We start from the raw sequence: 16,329 nt of genomic DNA, 5'->3' as shown, positions 1-16,329 counted from the left end.
TTTTCACAGCGGGATTTTCCGTGCATCGGCGGGCCTGTGTAGGGCCAGCAGCTGGACCTGCGATCCCTGCGGGTCCAGTGCGGGGGAGTCTGGCAGTGGGCACGTGTAACTGATTCTGCAGCTCCATGGCAGCCCGGCCCCTCGGCTGGGCCACACCAACTGGCTGGGAGTGACCGGGGGTGACCGGGGGTAACCGGGGGTGACCAGGGGTGACCGGGAGTGACCGGGGGTGACCAGGGGTGACCGGGAGTGACCGGGGGTGACCAGGAGTGACCAGGGGTGACCGGGGGTAACCGGAGGTGGACCCACTGCTCCAGCCCGGCCTCGGCTTTCCCGCCTTTTCCACGCACGTGACTCTGCCCGTCCCGCAAGCGCATGCGCAGTGCGGCGCGGGGCGTCCCGGTGGGAGGGGCCGGCGGCCGGCGCGCGCCTGAGGACGTGGCGCTTTCCCGCCAATCAGCGCCCTCGTCCCCGGCGGGGTGGGCGGGGCCGGAGGGAGCGGGGCCGGGGGAGGGCGCGGGGGGCGGGGCGCGAGGCGGAGGCGGGCAGAGGGGCGGAGTGGCGGCACAAGGCACCAATCGAAGCGCGGAGTGGCGCGGAGGTGGAGGCGCGGCCGGCCCGTGATTGGCGGGCGGGGAGGGCGCGCGGGGGGCCGTGCGGCGTGGCGCGGCGCCGACTTCCGGTGCACGGAGCGGCGGCGGCGGCGGCGGTGGGGACGGTGAGGGACGGGAAGGGACCGGGATGGGCACCGGGGTCGGGGCCGGGGCTTGCGGCCCGGCGAGGCGGTGGGAGCGGCTCCGCGGGGCCGCTGAAGTGCGGCGGCAACGCGGCGGCGGCAGCGCCGGGCCCGGTCTCCATGGGAACGGGCGGGAGCGGCGGCGCCGCCGCGTCCGCGAGCCCCGCGGCCCGTCCCGCTGCGGGGCTGAGTCCCGGCGCCGCCCGTGCGCCGGGCCCAGGGCGGGTGGGCTGGGCCGGTGGGGACCGGCCCGCGGGAATCCGTCGGCTCCCCCGGGGCGTCCGCCGGGATAACGGGCTGTGGGAGCCCCGGGATAAGGGGATGTGGGACTCCCGGGATAAGGGGGTGTGAGACCCCCGGGACACCAGGATAACAGGCTGTGAGACCCCCCGGATAACGGGCTGTGGGAGCCGTGGGACCGCCGGGATAACAGGCTGTGAGACCCCCCCGGATAACGGGCCGTGGGAGCCCCGGACACCGGGATAACGGGCCGTGGGACCGCCGGGATAAGGGGATGTGAGACCCCCGGGATAACGGGCCGTGGGAGCCCCGGACACCGGGATAACGGGCCGTGGGACCGCCGGGATAAGGGGATGTGAGACCCCCGGGATAACGGGCCGTGGGAGCCCCGGTGCTGCCCCGCGCGGGGACTCCGGGCCGAGGAGGTGTCACCCCAAGCCCGTGCTCCTGTCCCGCTGCTGTCAGGGAGCCCAGAACTCTGGGGCTGGCCTGGGGCAGGACCAGCCCGTTTCTCCCCCGGGACTGGTTTCGGCTCCCGGTGTCTCCCCCGCATCCATAAATCTTTCTCAGGGCCGGGATTCCCCGGACCCGCAGCCCTCACCCTCGCTGTGCCCCTGCGGTGGCACCAGGGGGTCCCAGTTAATTGTTCCCTGGCAGCTCCGATGGGATCAATCCCATAAAACGCCGAAACAGGCTGATTCCCAAACCTGAACAAATTGTGTTGCCTGTGGGGGGGTTTATGGGATCCTGTTGGCCTCCCACATGGGAAATGTGTGTCCAGAGGGGCTCCTTCCCGTCCCTTCCCCCTAAATGTCACCGCAGTTCCAAGCCCAGTGCAGGATTCCGAGTTCCTCTGTCAGTATCTTAGCAAACCCAATGGGAATTCTGGGTTACTCCATTAATATTACAACAAAGCCACCAGGGATCCCAAGTTCCTCCATCAACAGCCCATCAAACCCACCCGTCAATCCCAGGTTTCTCCATCAGTGTCCTTGGAATCTCAGGTCCTCCATCAGTATTCCACCTAGCCCTGCTGGAATCCTGAGTCCCTCCCCAGCTGAGGGTCTGGACCCCCATTCTGACCTCCACATCTCCCCACCGCTGGTTCCTGTTCCCGACTTCCCTGCAGTTCACCCACGAGACCCCTTTATTTGGGGGATCCGCTCCCTGTGCTGGGAGCAGAGGAGCTCTGCTGCTCCCTCAGACTGGGATCTCCACAGAACATCCAGGGTCTGCAGGAGCTGCTGCTGCTGCTGCCAGGTTTTTGTGGATAAAGGTTTGTGGACGACTGTGGGTTTTGGTCTCTCTGAGCACCTTTCCCACAGCAGCTCCTGGCACCCGGCACTGCCCCGGTCCGGCTGGAGGTTGGGTTGTCCCTCTTTAATCGCTCCAAGCGCCTCCCGGGCGCTGTGTGGACACCGGCAGATAAAATCGGGGTGTTTGACCCGTTCCAGGTCACCCTGTGCTCCAGGCTGGGCTGATCCTGGGATCAGCATGAGGCTGGGCAGGCCCTGGCCACGGGGATGTGCCCAGAGGGAGCAGGAGTCAGCTCCTCAGGGCAGGGATATCCAGAGCTCCGCTTACACCTGGAACTGGCTTTCCCTCCTGGAATGGTTTTCCTCCCCAGAAACACTAAAAAAAAGTGACTTTCACTCTGTATAACCCAAAAATCCCCTCACCACGCCCCCTCCTCCCCCACTTCCAAGGAGTTGGAGTTTGAGGATTTTCTGAATGGCCCGATAAATCCTCATCCACAGAAAAAGGAAGGAAAGGGCTTTTCCACTTCCTTTCCCCCATGTGCTGCCACCGCTGCGTTGGTTTGACGTGGGGCAGCCCCAGGTCACTCGTGGTCATTCCTGGGTCACTCCCAGGGCAGAATTCCTTGGTGTAAGTTCAGGTTAAAGGGGAGCACCTGGATTTTAAACCACAGATTTAAAGAGCTAAGGAGCTGGAATACCTGGGCTTACATTTATGTTCAAGAGCTCTGGAGGGGGAAGACCTGGATGTAAATTTAAAGGGGCAAGGATGGGGAATATCTTGGGTTTAAATTTAGATTAGAGCAATAAGGGTGGGGAATATATTGAACTAAATTTGCATTGAAGAACTCTGGCCAGGGAATATCTGGATTAAATTTAGAGTGAAAGAGTTAAAAATCCTGATTAAAATTTGAGGCCAAATACATCAGGATGACGAGAACCTGGAATGAAATTTAAAGAGATCAGGATGAGGAACAGCTGGATCTGTGATGGGATCTAAGTTGGGATCTCAGTGACAAGCATGGGGAGCCCCTGAGTTTCTGTTGGGATTTAAAGGGATCAGCCTCTGGAATCCACCCAGAGCTGCCGTGGATCCCAGGCACGTTTGGGGGCTTTGGTCAGGCGGGTTCCAGTCCGGGGGGGATCGGGTCTGTGGGGCAGGATTCCGAGGGCTTGGGGAGGGAATGTGGGGAGGAGGGAGAGCGGAGGGGGCGTGTGCTGCACGTCCCTCACATTCCTCCCATCTGGATCCACTTCCTTCCTTCCCGCCAGGACCCCTCTCCCCACCCCCGGCTCCCTGCCCAGCCCCAGCTGCCGCTCCGGGGGCTCTGGGATGGTCAGGAGCAGCTCTGGGCAAACGGGACCTGTCCCATGAATACCGGGGCCAGGAATTCCCCGTGCCCCCATATCTGTGTTAATTAATCCCTTGATAATCCGTGTTAATTAATCCCTGTGCCTTGATAATCTGTGTTAACCAGTCACTGTGCCCTGATAATCCGTGTTAATTAATCCCTGTGCCTTGATAATCCACGTCAGTGAGTCACTTCTGCCCAGATAACCCGTATCAGTCCATTGCAGTGCCCTGATAATTGGGATCAATTAATCATTTTGCCCTGGGAATGTGCAGGGATTCATAATTTTCACAGATTATTTGCATTTATTAGGAATTTGTACCCATATAATCTGCCCTGCATCTCCATTTTCCCAGATAATGTGCAGTAATTCCCCATTTTTCCCAGGCAATCTGCATTAGTTCATCATCTTTGCCCAAACAGTCTGTATTTATAATTTTATCCAGATTATCTGGATTAATTAATCATTTTTGGTCCCATAATATGTGTTATTTATCTATTTTTTCCCAATAACATGCCCTAATCCCCATTTTTCCCAGATAATTTGCCCTAATCCCCATTTTTCCTAGGTAACTGGCCCATGACCCTTATTCTTCCCAAACAACCTGCGCCAATCCCCCATTTTTCCAGGACAACCTGCCCTAATCCACGTTTTTCCCAGATATGTGGCCCTAATCCCCATTTTACCTTGGCAACATTCCCTGGTCTTGTCCCTTCCTGTTCCAGCTCTGGCGCTGCCCAGTGCCCATCCTGGTGTCCCTGTGCCATCACGTTGTCCCTGTCCCATGGCGGTGTCCCTGTCCCAGTGTCCCTGTCCCACAGCAGTGTCCCCATCCCAGTGTCCCTGTCCCACAGCAGTGTCCCTGTGCAGTGTCCCTCTCCCATGGCAGTGTCCCCGTCCCCTTGTCCCTGTCCCACGGCAGTGTCCCCGTCCCCGTCCTCGTGTCCCACAGCTGTGTCCCTGTCCCTGTGTCCCTGTCCCACAGCAGTGTCTCAGTGTCCCTGTCCCTGTGTCCGTGTCCCATGGCGGTGTCCCTGTCCCCGTGTCCGTGTCCCACGGCAGTGTCCCTGTCCCCGTGTCCCTGTCCCTGTGTCCCTGTCCCACGGCAGTGTCCCCGTCCCTGTGTCCCTGTCCCTGTGTCCCTGTCCTACAGCAGTGTCCCCGTCCCTGTGTCCCTGTCCCACAGCAGTGTCCCTGTCGCACAGCAGTGTCCCTGTCCCCGTGTCCTCGTTTCCCTGTCCCCGTGTCCCTGTCCCACGGCAGTGTCCCCGTCCCCCGTGTCCCTGTCCCACGGCAGTGTCCCTGTCCCCGTGTCCCTGTCCCTGTGTCCCTGTCCTACAACAGTGTCCCTCTCCCTGTGTCCCTGTCCCACGGCAGTGTCCCTGTCCCACAGCAGTGTCCCTGTCCCCGTGTCCTCGTTTCCCTGTCCCCGTGTCCCTGTCCCACGGCAGTGTCCCCGTCCCCCGTGTCCCTGTCCCACGGCAGTGTCCCTGTCCCCGTGTCCCTGTCCCTGTGTCCCTGTCCCACGGCAGTGTCCCCGTCCCTGTGTCCCTGTCCCTGTGTCCCTGTCCTACAGCAGTGTCCCCGTCCCTGTGTCCCTGTCCCACAGCAGTGTCCCTGTCGCACAGCAGTGTCCCCGTCCCTGTGTCCCTGTCCCACGGCAGTGTCCCTGTCCCCGTGTCCCTGTGTCCCTGTCCCACAGCAGTGTCCCCGTCCCTGTGTCCCTGTCCCACGGCAGTGTCCCTGTCTCCGCAGGCCCGGCACGATGCGGTTCCCGCGGCTCCTGCTGTGCCTGGGTGTGTGGGCGCTGTGCGGCTCGGCCAAGCCCACGGAGCGCAAGGAGCGCGTGGTGCGCGAGGCCCCGCTCAGCACCCGCGAGCACGACGACGCCCAGAGCTTCGACTACGACCACGACGCCTTCCTGGGCGCCGATGAGGCCAAGAGCTTCGACCAGCTCACGCCCGAGGAGAGCAAGGAGCGCCTGGGGTAAGGACAGCGTCCCGCCCTTCCCGGAGCGGGAATGGGGCCACCACCCAGTGCGTGCTCCGCTCCCGGCCCAGGAATTCCCTGCCCAGCACCAGACGTTCCCCAGGAAGTCACCCGGAGCCAGTTCCAGTGCCACGCGTCCCCCAAAACTCCAGAGCAGGCAGTGGGGGTCTGCGCTGTGCCATGCTCTGTGTTCTTTGGATGCCACTGGAGCCCCTGGGATCACTGGTGTTTCCCAGTTGGAAGGAGCTGGCTGGGAGCTGGGAAAACAGAGCTGGTATGGAGATTCTCCCTGCAACATCTCCGCTGGGACCCCAGGATGTGCTGTGCCTCCCCTCAGATCCCGGGTGGCCGTGTGTCCCCTGGGCTGTGGCCGTGTGTCCCCTGGGCTGGGGCCGTGTCTGCCCTGGGCCATGTGTCCCCTGGGCTGTGGCTGTGTGTCCCCTGGGCCGTATGTCCCCTGGGCTGTGGCTGTGTGTCCCCTGGGCTGTGTGTCCCCTGGGCTGTGGCTGTGTGTCCCCTGGGCTGTGTGTCCCCTGGGCTGTGGCTGTGTGTCCCCTGGGCTGTGTGTCCCCTGGGCTGTGGCCGTATGTCCCCTGGGCTGTGGCCGTGTGTCCCCTGGGCTGTGTGTCCCCTGGGCTGTGGCTGTGTGTCCCCTGGGCTGTGGCTGTGTGTCCCCTGGGCTGTGTGTCCCCTGGGCTGTGGCTGTGTGTCCCCTGGGCTGTGGCTGTGTGTCCCCTGGGCCGTGTGTCCCCTGGGCTGTGGCCGTGTGTCCCCTGGGCTGTGGCCGTGTGTCCCCTGGGCTGTGGCCGTGTGTCCCCTGGGCTGTGGCTGTGTGTCCCCGGTGTGTCCCCGGTGTGTCCCTGGGATGTCCCTGGTGCAGTTTGGGCCGGGTGCCCCCGCAGCAGCTGCCGCGGTTGTTCCGGGGCTCCGGGTGGCTCCAACCTGGGAAGTGCAGCCTCCAGCAGGGGCAGGGGAGGCTGGGGGACGGAGGCTCCCTGGGGAACTGGGGACATTTCTCACGATGCTGGGCTCCAGTCACCTTGGAAATGGGTGCCTTTGGCTGCGTTTTCATGGAATGGTTTGGGTGGGAAGGGCCTCCTTCAAAGCCCCTCCAGTGCCACCCGTGCCATGGCAGGGACACCTCCCACTGTCCCAGGCTGCTCCAGCCCCAGTGTCCAGCCTGGCCTTGGCCATTGCCAGGGATCCAGGGGCAGCCACGGCTGCTCTGGGCACCCTGTGCTGGGAAGGAATTCCCAGGCAGGAATTCCTTCCCAATATCCCACCTGAATCTCTCCTTTTTTAGTCAGACTCGATTTTTTCAGCCAAGCATCCCAACCCTGCTGCTGCTGGAGCAGCACCTACCACAGCCCATGGTGAATTTTGGATTGTTTTTTTGGGAATGGTGCTCTCTGATGGGAAGGAAAAGCTCAACCACATATGGCTGCTGGGGGAACTTCCAGAGTGAGCCAGTTCCCCCAGATACAGCAGGATGTGCAGGGCAGGGGATGCCAGGTTCCATCCATCCCTGTGGATCGGCCAGGCCCCCAGAGGGAAGGAGGTGCTGGCCTCTCCCCCAGCACTTCGTGGCTGGAGGGAATTCCTCCCTCCGGGGACAATTTAAACTGGAAAACTCATGATTCCTTGGAGCCAGGCTCTGGTCGCTCCATGAGCTCCAAAATCCAGGATCCAGGAGGCTTTTTGCCTCCTGGCAGAATGATAGCGAACGCCTCGATGCCTTTGGAGCAGCGTCAGATTCCGAGGGAAGCTGGGCCTCCCCCGGCCTCTGTCCCGATCCCAGGGCTGCGATCCCAGAGCTCGGTCACGGCTCAATCCCATTGTTCTGCCGGGTTATCGCCGGAACGCCGGCAGCGCCGCCCGGGCCGCCTTTCCATCGCGGATTTAACGCCCTCCGCGCAAAGCGGCCGCGGGTTTATCCGCAGGGGCCGGTTCCTGCCGTCCCGAGCGGGCATTGCTGTGACAAACTCGGTGCTTTTACGGGGGTTGTGCTGCAGGAAGGGCCCCTTTTTCCGGCTTCCCGAGTGCCCCGCTCCGCTCGCTGTCTTCGGGGCCGGGAGCGCTGGCCGGGCGGACCCCGCCGTGTCCCGCCGCAGTGCCGATCCCCTTGGAGCCGCGAGTGGGAACAGCGAGCAGCTGCCGGCCCTTCCCAGCATCTGCTCGGGCAGGGGGGCAGAATGGGGGGTTTGGGAACGTGTAAGCGTTTGGTGGCTCCTGCCCTGGGAAAGCAGCCGGGAGCAGCTGGCCCCGGGCACGGGACCAGGGTGGGGAGGAGGTTTGGGAGCTTCCTGAGTGCCCAGAGGGTTTGACTTCCCCGGGAAGCTGTTCCCTGATTAACCCCTTAGAAACTGTCCTGGAAAAACTGCCTCGGCCACCAACCAACCCCCCTGCGGGCTCTGGTCCTCCATTCCAGGGATTTTCCCGGGTAAATCCCTTTGCCGGTGGTGTAGCTTCTTGGGAGAGGGACGCATGGAGTTTTTTCCCTGAAATAGGAAGGGTTTGACAGATTTATTTGTGGTTTATATATTTGCATGGACAAATGATTAATACTCACACGATACTTCACATAATTCTATGTAGAATTTATAGTATTGACCGACTGGTCAATATTCTGACTATTTATGTGACATTTTGCATATTTCCGTGTTTGATCAGGAATATTGAAATATTTGATCAGGAACAGCAACTTTGCACATTGATATATAAAATTCTGAAATATTCCTATTATATTTTACATATTTTTGCATAACTTTGGGCACTATCAATGAGCTTTTTAAAATATTTTCATATTTATTTTATATATTTCTCTACAAAATCATTCAGGTCTCCAAGCCCTGCCCATTGCCCCCACTCTGGCACCTCACTGTCAGAACTAAATTCCACATTTTTCCCCTTTTTCTTCCAGTCTCTCTCCAGCTTCCCATTGCCAGGAATATGCTTTGTTGCAGAGGAGTTCCTGATTTTCCTAGACCAGTGCAATTCTGAAACACAGAAACCTGGGTGTGAGCACGGGTGGCTCCGGCGTCCGGGCTTCCCTTTGCGTCAATATTTTCGGAATTAATAGTCCTAGTGGTGATCTAAAATTTAAAAATTCCGTGTTTTCCACCTGTCTTCTAAAATTCCTCAAATACCTGGGCTGGAGCTCAGGATTCCTGAACTGTTTTCTGTTAAACCTTCACGTTAAAGGAAAAAAACCCCAGGATCCTCCTTCACCAGGCAAAGGTTTTTGGGACTGTTAAATCCCCGATTTTCATCCCAGGAGCCCAGAACCTCCCCAGCACGAGGAGCAAGCAGATCAAACAGCCCCCACCCCCCGGCTCCATCTGCCCCTGGATCCTGCATTCCTGCCGGCCTTTCCTACAGCTGCTGCTAAAAATAACGGAGGCACGCGGCGCTCGGCCCGGGGCGCTCGGCCCTGGGGCCGCGGCTCCGGTTGCTGCCCCGGGCAGGGCAGCGGGTGGGACCGGGGCTGCTCTGGGGCTGCTCCGAGCTGGGCTGCTCCAGGGCTGCTCCAGGGCTGCTCCAGGGCTGCTCCAGGCTGGGCTGCTCCAGGGCTGCTCCAGGGCTGCTCCAGGGCTGCTCCGAGCTGGGCTGCTCCAGGGCTGCTCCAGGGCTGCTCCAGGCTGGGCTGCTCCAGGGCTGCTCCAGGGCTGCTCCAGGGCTGCTCCGGGGCTGCTCCAGGGCTGCTCCAGGGCTGCTCCAGGGCTGCTCCAGGGCTGCTCCAGGGCTGCTCCAGGCTGGGCTGCTCCAGGGCTGCTCCAGGGCTGCTCCGAGCTGGGCTGCTCCAGGGCTGCTCTGCAGCTCCGGCCTGGGCTGCTCTGCTGCTCCAGGGCCGCTCTGCTCCGCTGGGCTTGGGCAGCTCCAGCTCCTCCTGCAGAGCCAAACTTCCCGGGTTTAGCAGAAACGTGCGTCCGTGCTCCTCGCCCGGCGCCGTTGAGGCAGGAGGGCACACAGATGGAGCTTTCCTAAGATTTAACAGGGAAGGTTTTCCCCTAAAATACATAATTCCTGAAGGAACTGAAACCTGGGTGGTTCAAGAATGGTGATTTCCATGTCCGGGCCAGTGTTTTCTGTGTTTGAGACAGAGTTTTGGCAGCGGACCTCGCTTTTCAGCAGCTAACCCAAATGTTGGTTTTAAAGATAAATTCTTCAGATAGTTGAATCTGCACGTTCCATAACCACCTCAGCTTTCTCCTGGCATCACCAGGAGAGGCAGAGCCAATATTCCCATTTTTAATATAAATATGGGTTCGTGCTCATCACCTGGCGCCGTCTTGGTCAAAGGACACAGGGACGGGTCTTTCCCAGGTGCTTAGAGGAACTTTCTCCCCTAAAACTCATAATTTCTGAAGAAACCAAAATCTGACTGGTCCAGAAGTGATTTTCATGTCTGAGCCGAAGTTTTGGCAGCCGAACCATACGTTGTTTTTAAGGATAAACTCTCCAAATGGTTGAATTCCCGAATTCTGTAATGACCTCAACTTGCCTCCTCTGCCCCTTCCCATTCCCTCCCTTCTAACCCCTCATTTTTTTTTTAAACTTTCACTGGACTTTTCTGTGTTTCCCACAGGAAGATTGTAGGAAAAATAGATGAGGATGGAGACGGGTTCGTGACAGTGGAGGAGCTCAAGGCCTGGATCAAGTTTGCCCAAAAGCGCTGGATTTACGAGGACGTGGAGCGCCAGTGGAAGGGCCACGACCTCAATGAGGACGGGCTTGTTTCCTGGGAGGAGTATAAAAATGCCACCTATGGATATATCCTGGGTAGGTCCTGGCTCTTGGGATGAGCCTTTCCTGGAGCCAGCGGTTGGGATGTCCTGCTCTGCCTTGGGTCACCGAGGGTCAGTGGGATGGATCTGGATCTGGATCCGGATGGGGTTGTGGTGGAAGGGGAGTTTGGGGCCTGCGTGAAGGAGGAAATCCGTGGTTGAGAGTGTGGAGTGGTGGTGGGCTGGCGTTTGGCTGACCCGAGGTGGGTTTGTCCCCTGGGATAAGCACAGGAATATGATCCAGGGCATGGCCTTGGCGTACGTGGGACCAGCTGGAGCAGATGTCCCCAAGATGTTGCACTTTAGAACCTCCAGAACTCTCCAAATCGACCTCCTGGTGGCATTAACAAAGAGAAATCCAAGGAAAAGAACCAAAAGACATGGAAATCTCCCCAGGGGGATGTTTACACCCCCCACACCCCCCTTGTCTCCTCTCCAGCCACACTTGGGCGTTATTAATGTCCCTGGTGACAAATGCAGTTCTGGGCTGAATCTGGGTGATTCTGGGATTGGTGGCATGTGGGAATGGGGTTTTCTGGCCCTTAGGAATTCCTGGCTTTTGGGGGAATTTGGGACCTGCAGGTGGAACCCACTGATCTGCGGCTGTGGAACCACCGTGGTGCGTCCATTGTGTCCCTAAACCCACAAAAGCCGTTGGCAGAGATTTCAGTCGCTTTCCCTTGTCCTGGGAGCAGTGTTAGACCCCAGAACGGGGGGTTTTGGGGCATGTGCTGGGCCAGCACTGTGGCATGGCATCAGACGTCCCTGGGAGTGAGGGAAGGAACAGCTCTTCTGGGGTTAAAACCTTAAACCCTCGAGCCCTGTGCCAGCTCTGGCCTCCAGCACTGTAGACTGGCCCGGGTGGAGGAGCTGCAGCTCTGGAGTGTCAAATCCACTCTAATTTCCTAAATATTGCCAAAAATAGTCAAACTGCTCCGCGGGATGTGCAGAGGGGGAGCTGCTGCACGGGAGGCTCATCCATCTCCCTTGGGATCGGGGAGGATCTGGATTTGCCGTGCTGGTGGCTGGGGAAGTCCCTGTGACACCCCTGGGCTGGGGCAGCTCTTCCCAAACCTCCCCTTGCCGTGGGTTTCTGGGGTCTGGGCTAATCTGCCTGTGGAAATCCAGCCTGGAAGGGGGCAGAGAGGTCCTGGGAAGGGTTGGAGCACTGTTTGAGGAGTCTGGGGCGGCGTTTAGGACCTGCAGGTGTTGGATAGGGAAAAGTATGACCATTCATGAGGCAAAGCCTTAATGAGCAAGCCCTGAATTAACAGAACCCCCTTAACGAGCCGAAGGAGAAGTTCCCTCCCTCAGTCAGCAGCGTGTGGGGAGTGCCCAGCCCCCGGCACGGCCCATTCCAGAGCTGGAGGCCCAGTGAGTGCCCTTGGCAGGCCCCGGTGGAGCCTCGACTCGTGCTGCTCCCACATACTTGTGTCCTTACGGAGTGCCGGGAGGATCCTGCCTCACGCTCTGGCTCCGGCTCCTCTCAGCAGGAATTACTTTTCCACAGCTCCCTGCTGCTGAAATGTTCCCCTGTCTTCTCCTCGCTCCCCTCCCTGGCCAGAGTGGGGCTGGAATGCCTCTGGAAGTGCCTCCTGAGTGTTGACCCGTGGCCAGGGGATGCATGGGGCCAGGCATCGCCCTCAGCTGCTCTGGAGGGTCCAGAATGTGGCGTTTTGTCAGCAAAATTAGGTGCTGGGAGTGCTTTTATTAATTGATTACACACCAGGATGAGTCACCAGGTGGCCCCCAGAAGTGTCACGGAGCAGTGTGGGGTTCAGCTGGGGGGAGTCCTGGAAGGCAGGGAATATCAAGTGATAAATGTTCAAGATCTTCGTTTGAGACTGGAAATTCCTTTGAAACTCCCTTAAAAATCAAAATATCATCATCATCATCATCGCCACCACTCCTATTTTTGTTAATTCCTCAATCCCGTGGTGGGATCCAAAACCAGGAATGCTTGTCCCAGGAAACGAGATGTTGGGTTGAGTTTGTGGCTTTGCTGCCATACTCTGAGCAATACCCCGGCTCTTTCTCTTTCCCCTCCCTGTGCTCCCCCAAACCTCTCCCAGCCCAGGGACCAAGACAGGAAGTGACTTTGGGGGCTTTGGGAGGGTTTAACCCTTTTTTACCCACCTGCCCCCCTCCACCACTCCCCCATCAAACCATTAATTAGCCCAACAGCAATTAAGGAATTGTTTGTTAATGGCGCTGGTCCCAAAGGTTTCCTTGTTTGGGGCTATGCTGCTTCTCAAGGCAAAACTTGGGAACAGAATGGGCAGTTTGGGGTTCATTCTGCCCTAGAGCTGCCTTAAAGTCACAGTCTTTGGATATTTAATGGATGCTCCCCAGCGCTCCTCGATCCCAAACCCCTTAATCCAGAGCTCCCCGGTGCCTGCCCTTTGTCCCAGGTAACGGAGCAGGGACACAGGGACTTTTGGACCTTCTTATTAGATCAGGCCTGGCTCTGGTTTAGCTTAAGCAGAGCGTGGCAGTGTCCCCCAGGATCCACACTGTCCGTGGGCTGCTGGACACTGCTGGCCCCTTGTCCCGGAACTCCTGTCCCGCTGTGCCGGGCGGCCACGCGTGCCCCGCCGTCCCACCCTGGCCCTGCCACCGCCCCGGCAGCCAGCGAGATCCCCTTACACATTCCCCTCCAAAAATAGCTCAGGTTGAGCCTCTGGCCGTGCCAGCCAAAGCCCCCGAGCCCTGTCTTTTTGGGGCCTCTCCCTGGGAATGTCGTGATCCCAGGGCTTCTGCCGCTCCTCCTCCTCCTCCTGGGAGTGAGCACAGGAGGGAAGTGGCAGCTGCCGTTGAGCTTTCGTTGGCAAAGCGTTGGGAGGTTGTGCTGAGGGAGAGGAAGTTGAGTTGAGGAGTTTGAGGTTGGGTGGGGGATGTTGAGGTCGCACTGAGGAAGTTGAGGATGGGGAGGTTATGTTCAGGTGGTCGAGCGGAGGAGGTTGAGGTTGAAGTTGAGAGGAAGCTGAGGTTCAGTAGAGGAGGTGGAGTTTGAGTTGAGGTTGAATTGAGAACGTTGGGTTGGGTTGAGGTTGTGTCGGTGGTTGCCACGGCCCTTGCCCTGCCCGAGCTGACGCTGTGCTCCCTCCCAGACGACCCGGACCCTGACGATGGCTTCAACTACAAACAGATGATGGTGCGGGACGAGCGGCGCTTCAAGATGGCCGACAAGGACGGGGACCTGGCGGCCACCAAGGAGGAGTTCACGGCCTTCCTGCACCCCGAGGAGTACGACTACATGAAGGACATCGTTGTGCAGGTGGGGCCGGCGCAGAGGCGTTTTGGGAAGCTCTGGTGGCGGGTGGTCGGGTCACTGAGGGGCAGGAATTGCTCCGGGCCCAGCTCACGCCGGCATCTTCTCGCAGGAAACCATGGAGGACATTGACAAGAACGGCGATGGTTTCATCGACCTGGAGGAGTACATCGGTGAGACGCTGGGGCTGCTGCTCCGTGTCCTGTCCGTGTCCCCTCAGTGTCCCCGTCCTGTGGGAGCCACTGCCACCATGTCCTTGCCAGCCCTCCCCCTCACGGAGTGTTCTCTCTCTCTCAAACTTCCACCTGCCCCCACGCCTCCCTCGAGGATTTTAGGGTGAACTCACAACCCAGGTGGTGCTCGGGGATTTTGGGGATGGCTTTAGGGAACTCGGGGTTTTGGGTCAATCCTTGGGATGGGGATGGGGCTGATGCTGATCATGCTGTTCCCCCAGGTGACATGTACAGCCAGGACGGGGACGCTGATGAGCCCGAGTGGGTGAAGACGGAGCGGGAACAGTTCGTGGAATTCCGGGACAAGAACCGGGATGGGAAGATGGACAAGGAGGAGACCAAGGATTGGATCCTGCCCTCGGACTATGACCACGCCGAGGCTGAGGCCCGGCACCTCGTCTACGAGTCCGACCAGGACAAGGTGGGCCAGCAGCTCTGGGGGGATTTTGGGAGCGGGGTGGGAGGAGCGGGGAAATGGGACGGGGAAATAGCGGGATGTGGCGTTCCCTGCAGGACGGGAAGCTGACGCGGGAGGAGATCGTGGACAAGTCAGACCTGTTCGTGGGCAGCCAGGCCACGGACTTCGGGGAGGCGCTGGTGCGGCACGACGAGTTCTAGGCTGACACCGACACCTCTCCATGGGCTCCGTCCCTCGCCGAGGCCGTTCCTGCCGCGGGGAAACCCCATCCCGGCTCCCGGGGCTCGGGAAAGCCACACTCCCCAGGCACTTGGGGCTCGTCTCGTTGTGGGTTTTCCCCGGATTTTAATGACTTTTGGGTTATTTTTGTATGTTTTGGTTTTACCACGTGTGGAAACAGCTCCCCTGGCGCAGGGGCGGCGATGGAGCTGCCCGGGGCTGTGGGGCCTGGGGGCCCCTGGGGGGGGGAGTGGGAAATTCACAGAGAGATTTGGATTGGAATTGCAGCTGGAATTAAAATTAGGATTGGGATTGGAATTAAAGTTGAAATTAAAATTAGAATTTGAATTGGATTGAAATTGGAATTAAAAGTGGAATTGGAATTTAACGTTGAAATCAAAATTGAAAAATTGAAATTGAAATGGAATTGGAACCAAAGAAGTCATATTGAATTAAATGGAAACATTGATGTGAAATTGGAATAAAAAGTGAACGTTGAAATGAAAATTCAAACTCAAGAAAAGCCCAAAAACCATCAGAGCAGCAGCAGGGACCCAGGGGGTGACCTGGAGGTGACCCCAGGGATGTTGAACCCTCCTCCGCTGTCACTGCCCTGTGGGATCTGGGCAAGACTCTTCCCCCCAGCCCTGCTCCAAGTGCCTTGAACCCCCCAAAGCTCTGGGGGAGGGCCTCATCCCACCATCCCACCCAGCTCTGGGACAATTCCTGGGGTTTTCTCTCTTCTGTGTTGTTTGTCCCCCTGCAGCCGCCAGAGCTGCGTGGAATCGGCCTCGGCCATCTCCAGATTCCCAGGGTTTCCCTTAAATCCTTTCCCAAAGGTTTCCAAGGGCTGACTGGATCCTCCCACCTCCTCCTCCTCCTCTTTCTACTCCTCCTTTTCCTCCCCTCCCTAAATCCAGTGGCAAGTGGGTCTGGAATATGGCCCCACGCAGGGCTTGGGAATGCTGGGGATGATGTGGGAATGTCGGGGTTGGTTTGGGACACCAGAGACGATTTGGGACAGCAGAAGTGATTTTTGGAACCCTGGGAAAGCCTCTGGTGCAGCCACCCAGGCCAGCAAGTGTCCCTCTCCTAACATCCTCCCTCTCCCGTCCGTGAGGGTTTGGGGCCCTGTGACAACTCCGGACACGGATTTTTCGCCTCCTCCGGGTTTATTCCTCGGTTTTCTCCTCGGGCTGATTGAAGGGATCCGGATCGGTTGCAACTCAATAAACCTGTTCACCCCCGATGGGCCGAGGGGGACGGACCCCAATTCCCTGTTTCCCCCTGAACTGGGATCTGGGGAGCCCGCCTTGTACTGAGCCAGAAGGGTTCAGGCAGTGGGGGGCCCTGAGGAGGGGAGCTGGGGGAACTGGGTGGGGGTGTGGGGGACATGGGGCCTGTGGGAGTCCTGCCCCTGGGGCTTGGGGGGCTCAGCCCCACAGAGGGAATCCAGCCCCATGGATGGGGGGCTCAGTCTCACCCCCTCCCCATAGATGGGGGGCCCAGCCCCAGCCTCATGGATGGGGATCTCAGCCCCATGGATGGGGATCTCAGCCCCATGGATGGGGGGCCCTAGGTCCCACCCCAGCCCCACAGATGGAGATGGGTAGCAGCACCCCACCTCCCTGCCCTCCCTGTGTGTGAGGCGCGAGGGGGACAAGGGAGCGGAGTCCTGTCGTGGCATCACCGTGGAGCACGGCCGCCTCCGGGACCCCATCCTGCCCCACTGTGGGGCACAGTTCTCCCTGGGACCCACCCTCTCTCCCTGCCGGGGGGCACAGCCATTCCTGGGACTTGTCCCACCCCGCAGTGAGGCACAGCTACCGC

The 16,329-nt window shown here is 59.2% G+C and overlaps 1 protein-coding gene across 1 annotated transcript; it reads left to right on the top strand.

The window, feature by feature from the left end:
- The first annotated feature begins 653 nt into the window (after positions 1-653).
- CALU (calumenin) lies at positions 654-15,772 on the top strand. The gene is made up of 7 exons (XM_066182559.1): positions 654-718; positions 5,341-5,571; positions 10,160-10,353; positions 13,469-13,635; positions 13,742-13,802; positions 14,084-14,283; positions 14,376-15,772. The coding sequence occupies exons 2-7, from the start codon at positions 5,351-5,353 to the stop codon at positions 14,478-14,480; spliced, it is 948 nt and encodes a 315-aa protein (XP_066038656.1). The 5' UTR covers positions 654-718; positions 5,341-5,350; the 3' UTR covers positions 14,481-15,772.
- Positions 15,773-16,329: the final 557 nt, after the last annotated feature.

This window comes from Chamaea fasciata, unplaced genomic scaffold (assembly GCF_029207755.1).
Source record: "Chamaea fasciata isolate MVZ Bird 193981 ecotype frontalis unplaced genomic scaffold, bChaFas1.0.hap1 SCAF_5, whole genome shotgun sequence".
NCBI lineage: Eukaryota > Metazoa > Chordata > Aves > Passeriformes > Sylviidae > Chamaea > Chamaea fasciata.
The sequence above is the reverse complement of the archived record's forward strand: the minus strand, read 5'-3'. Positions and strand labels throughout refer to the sequence as shown.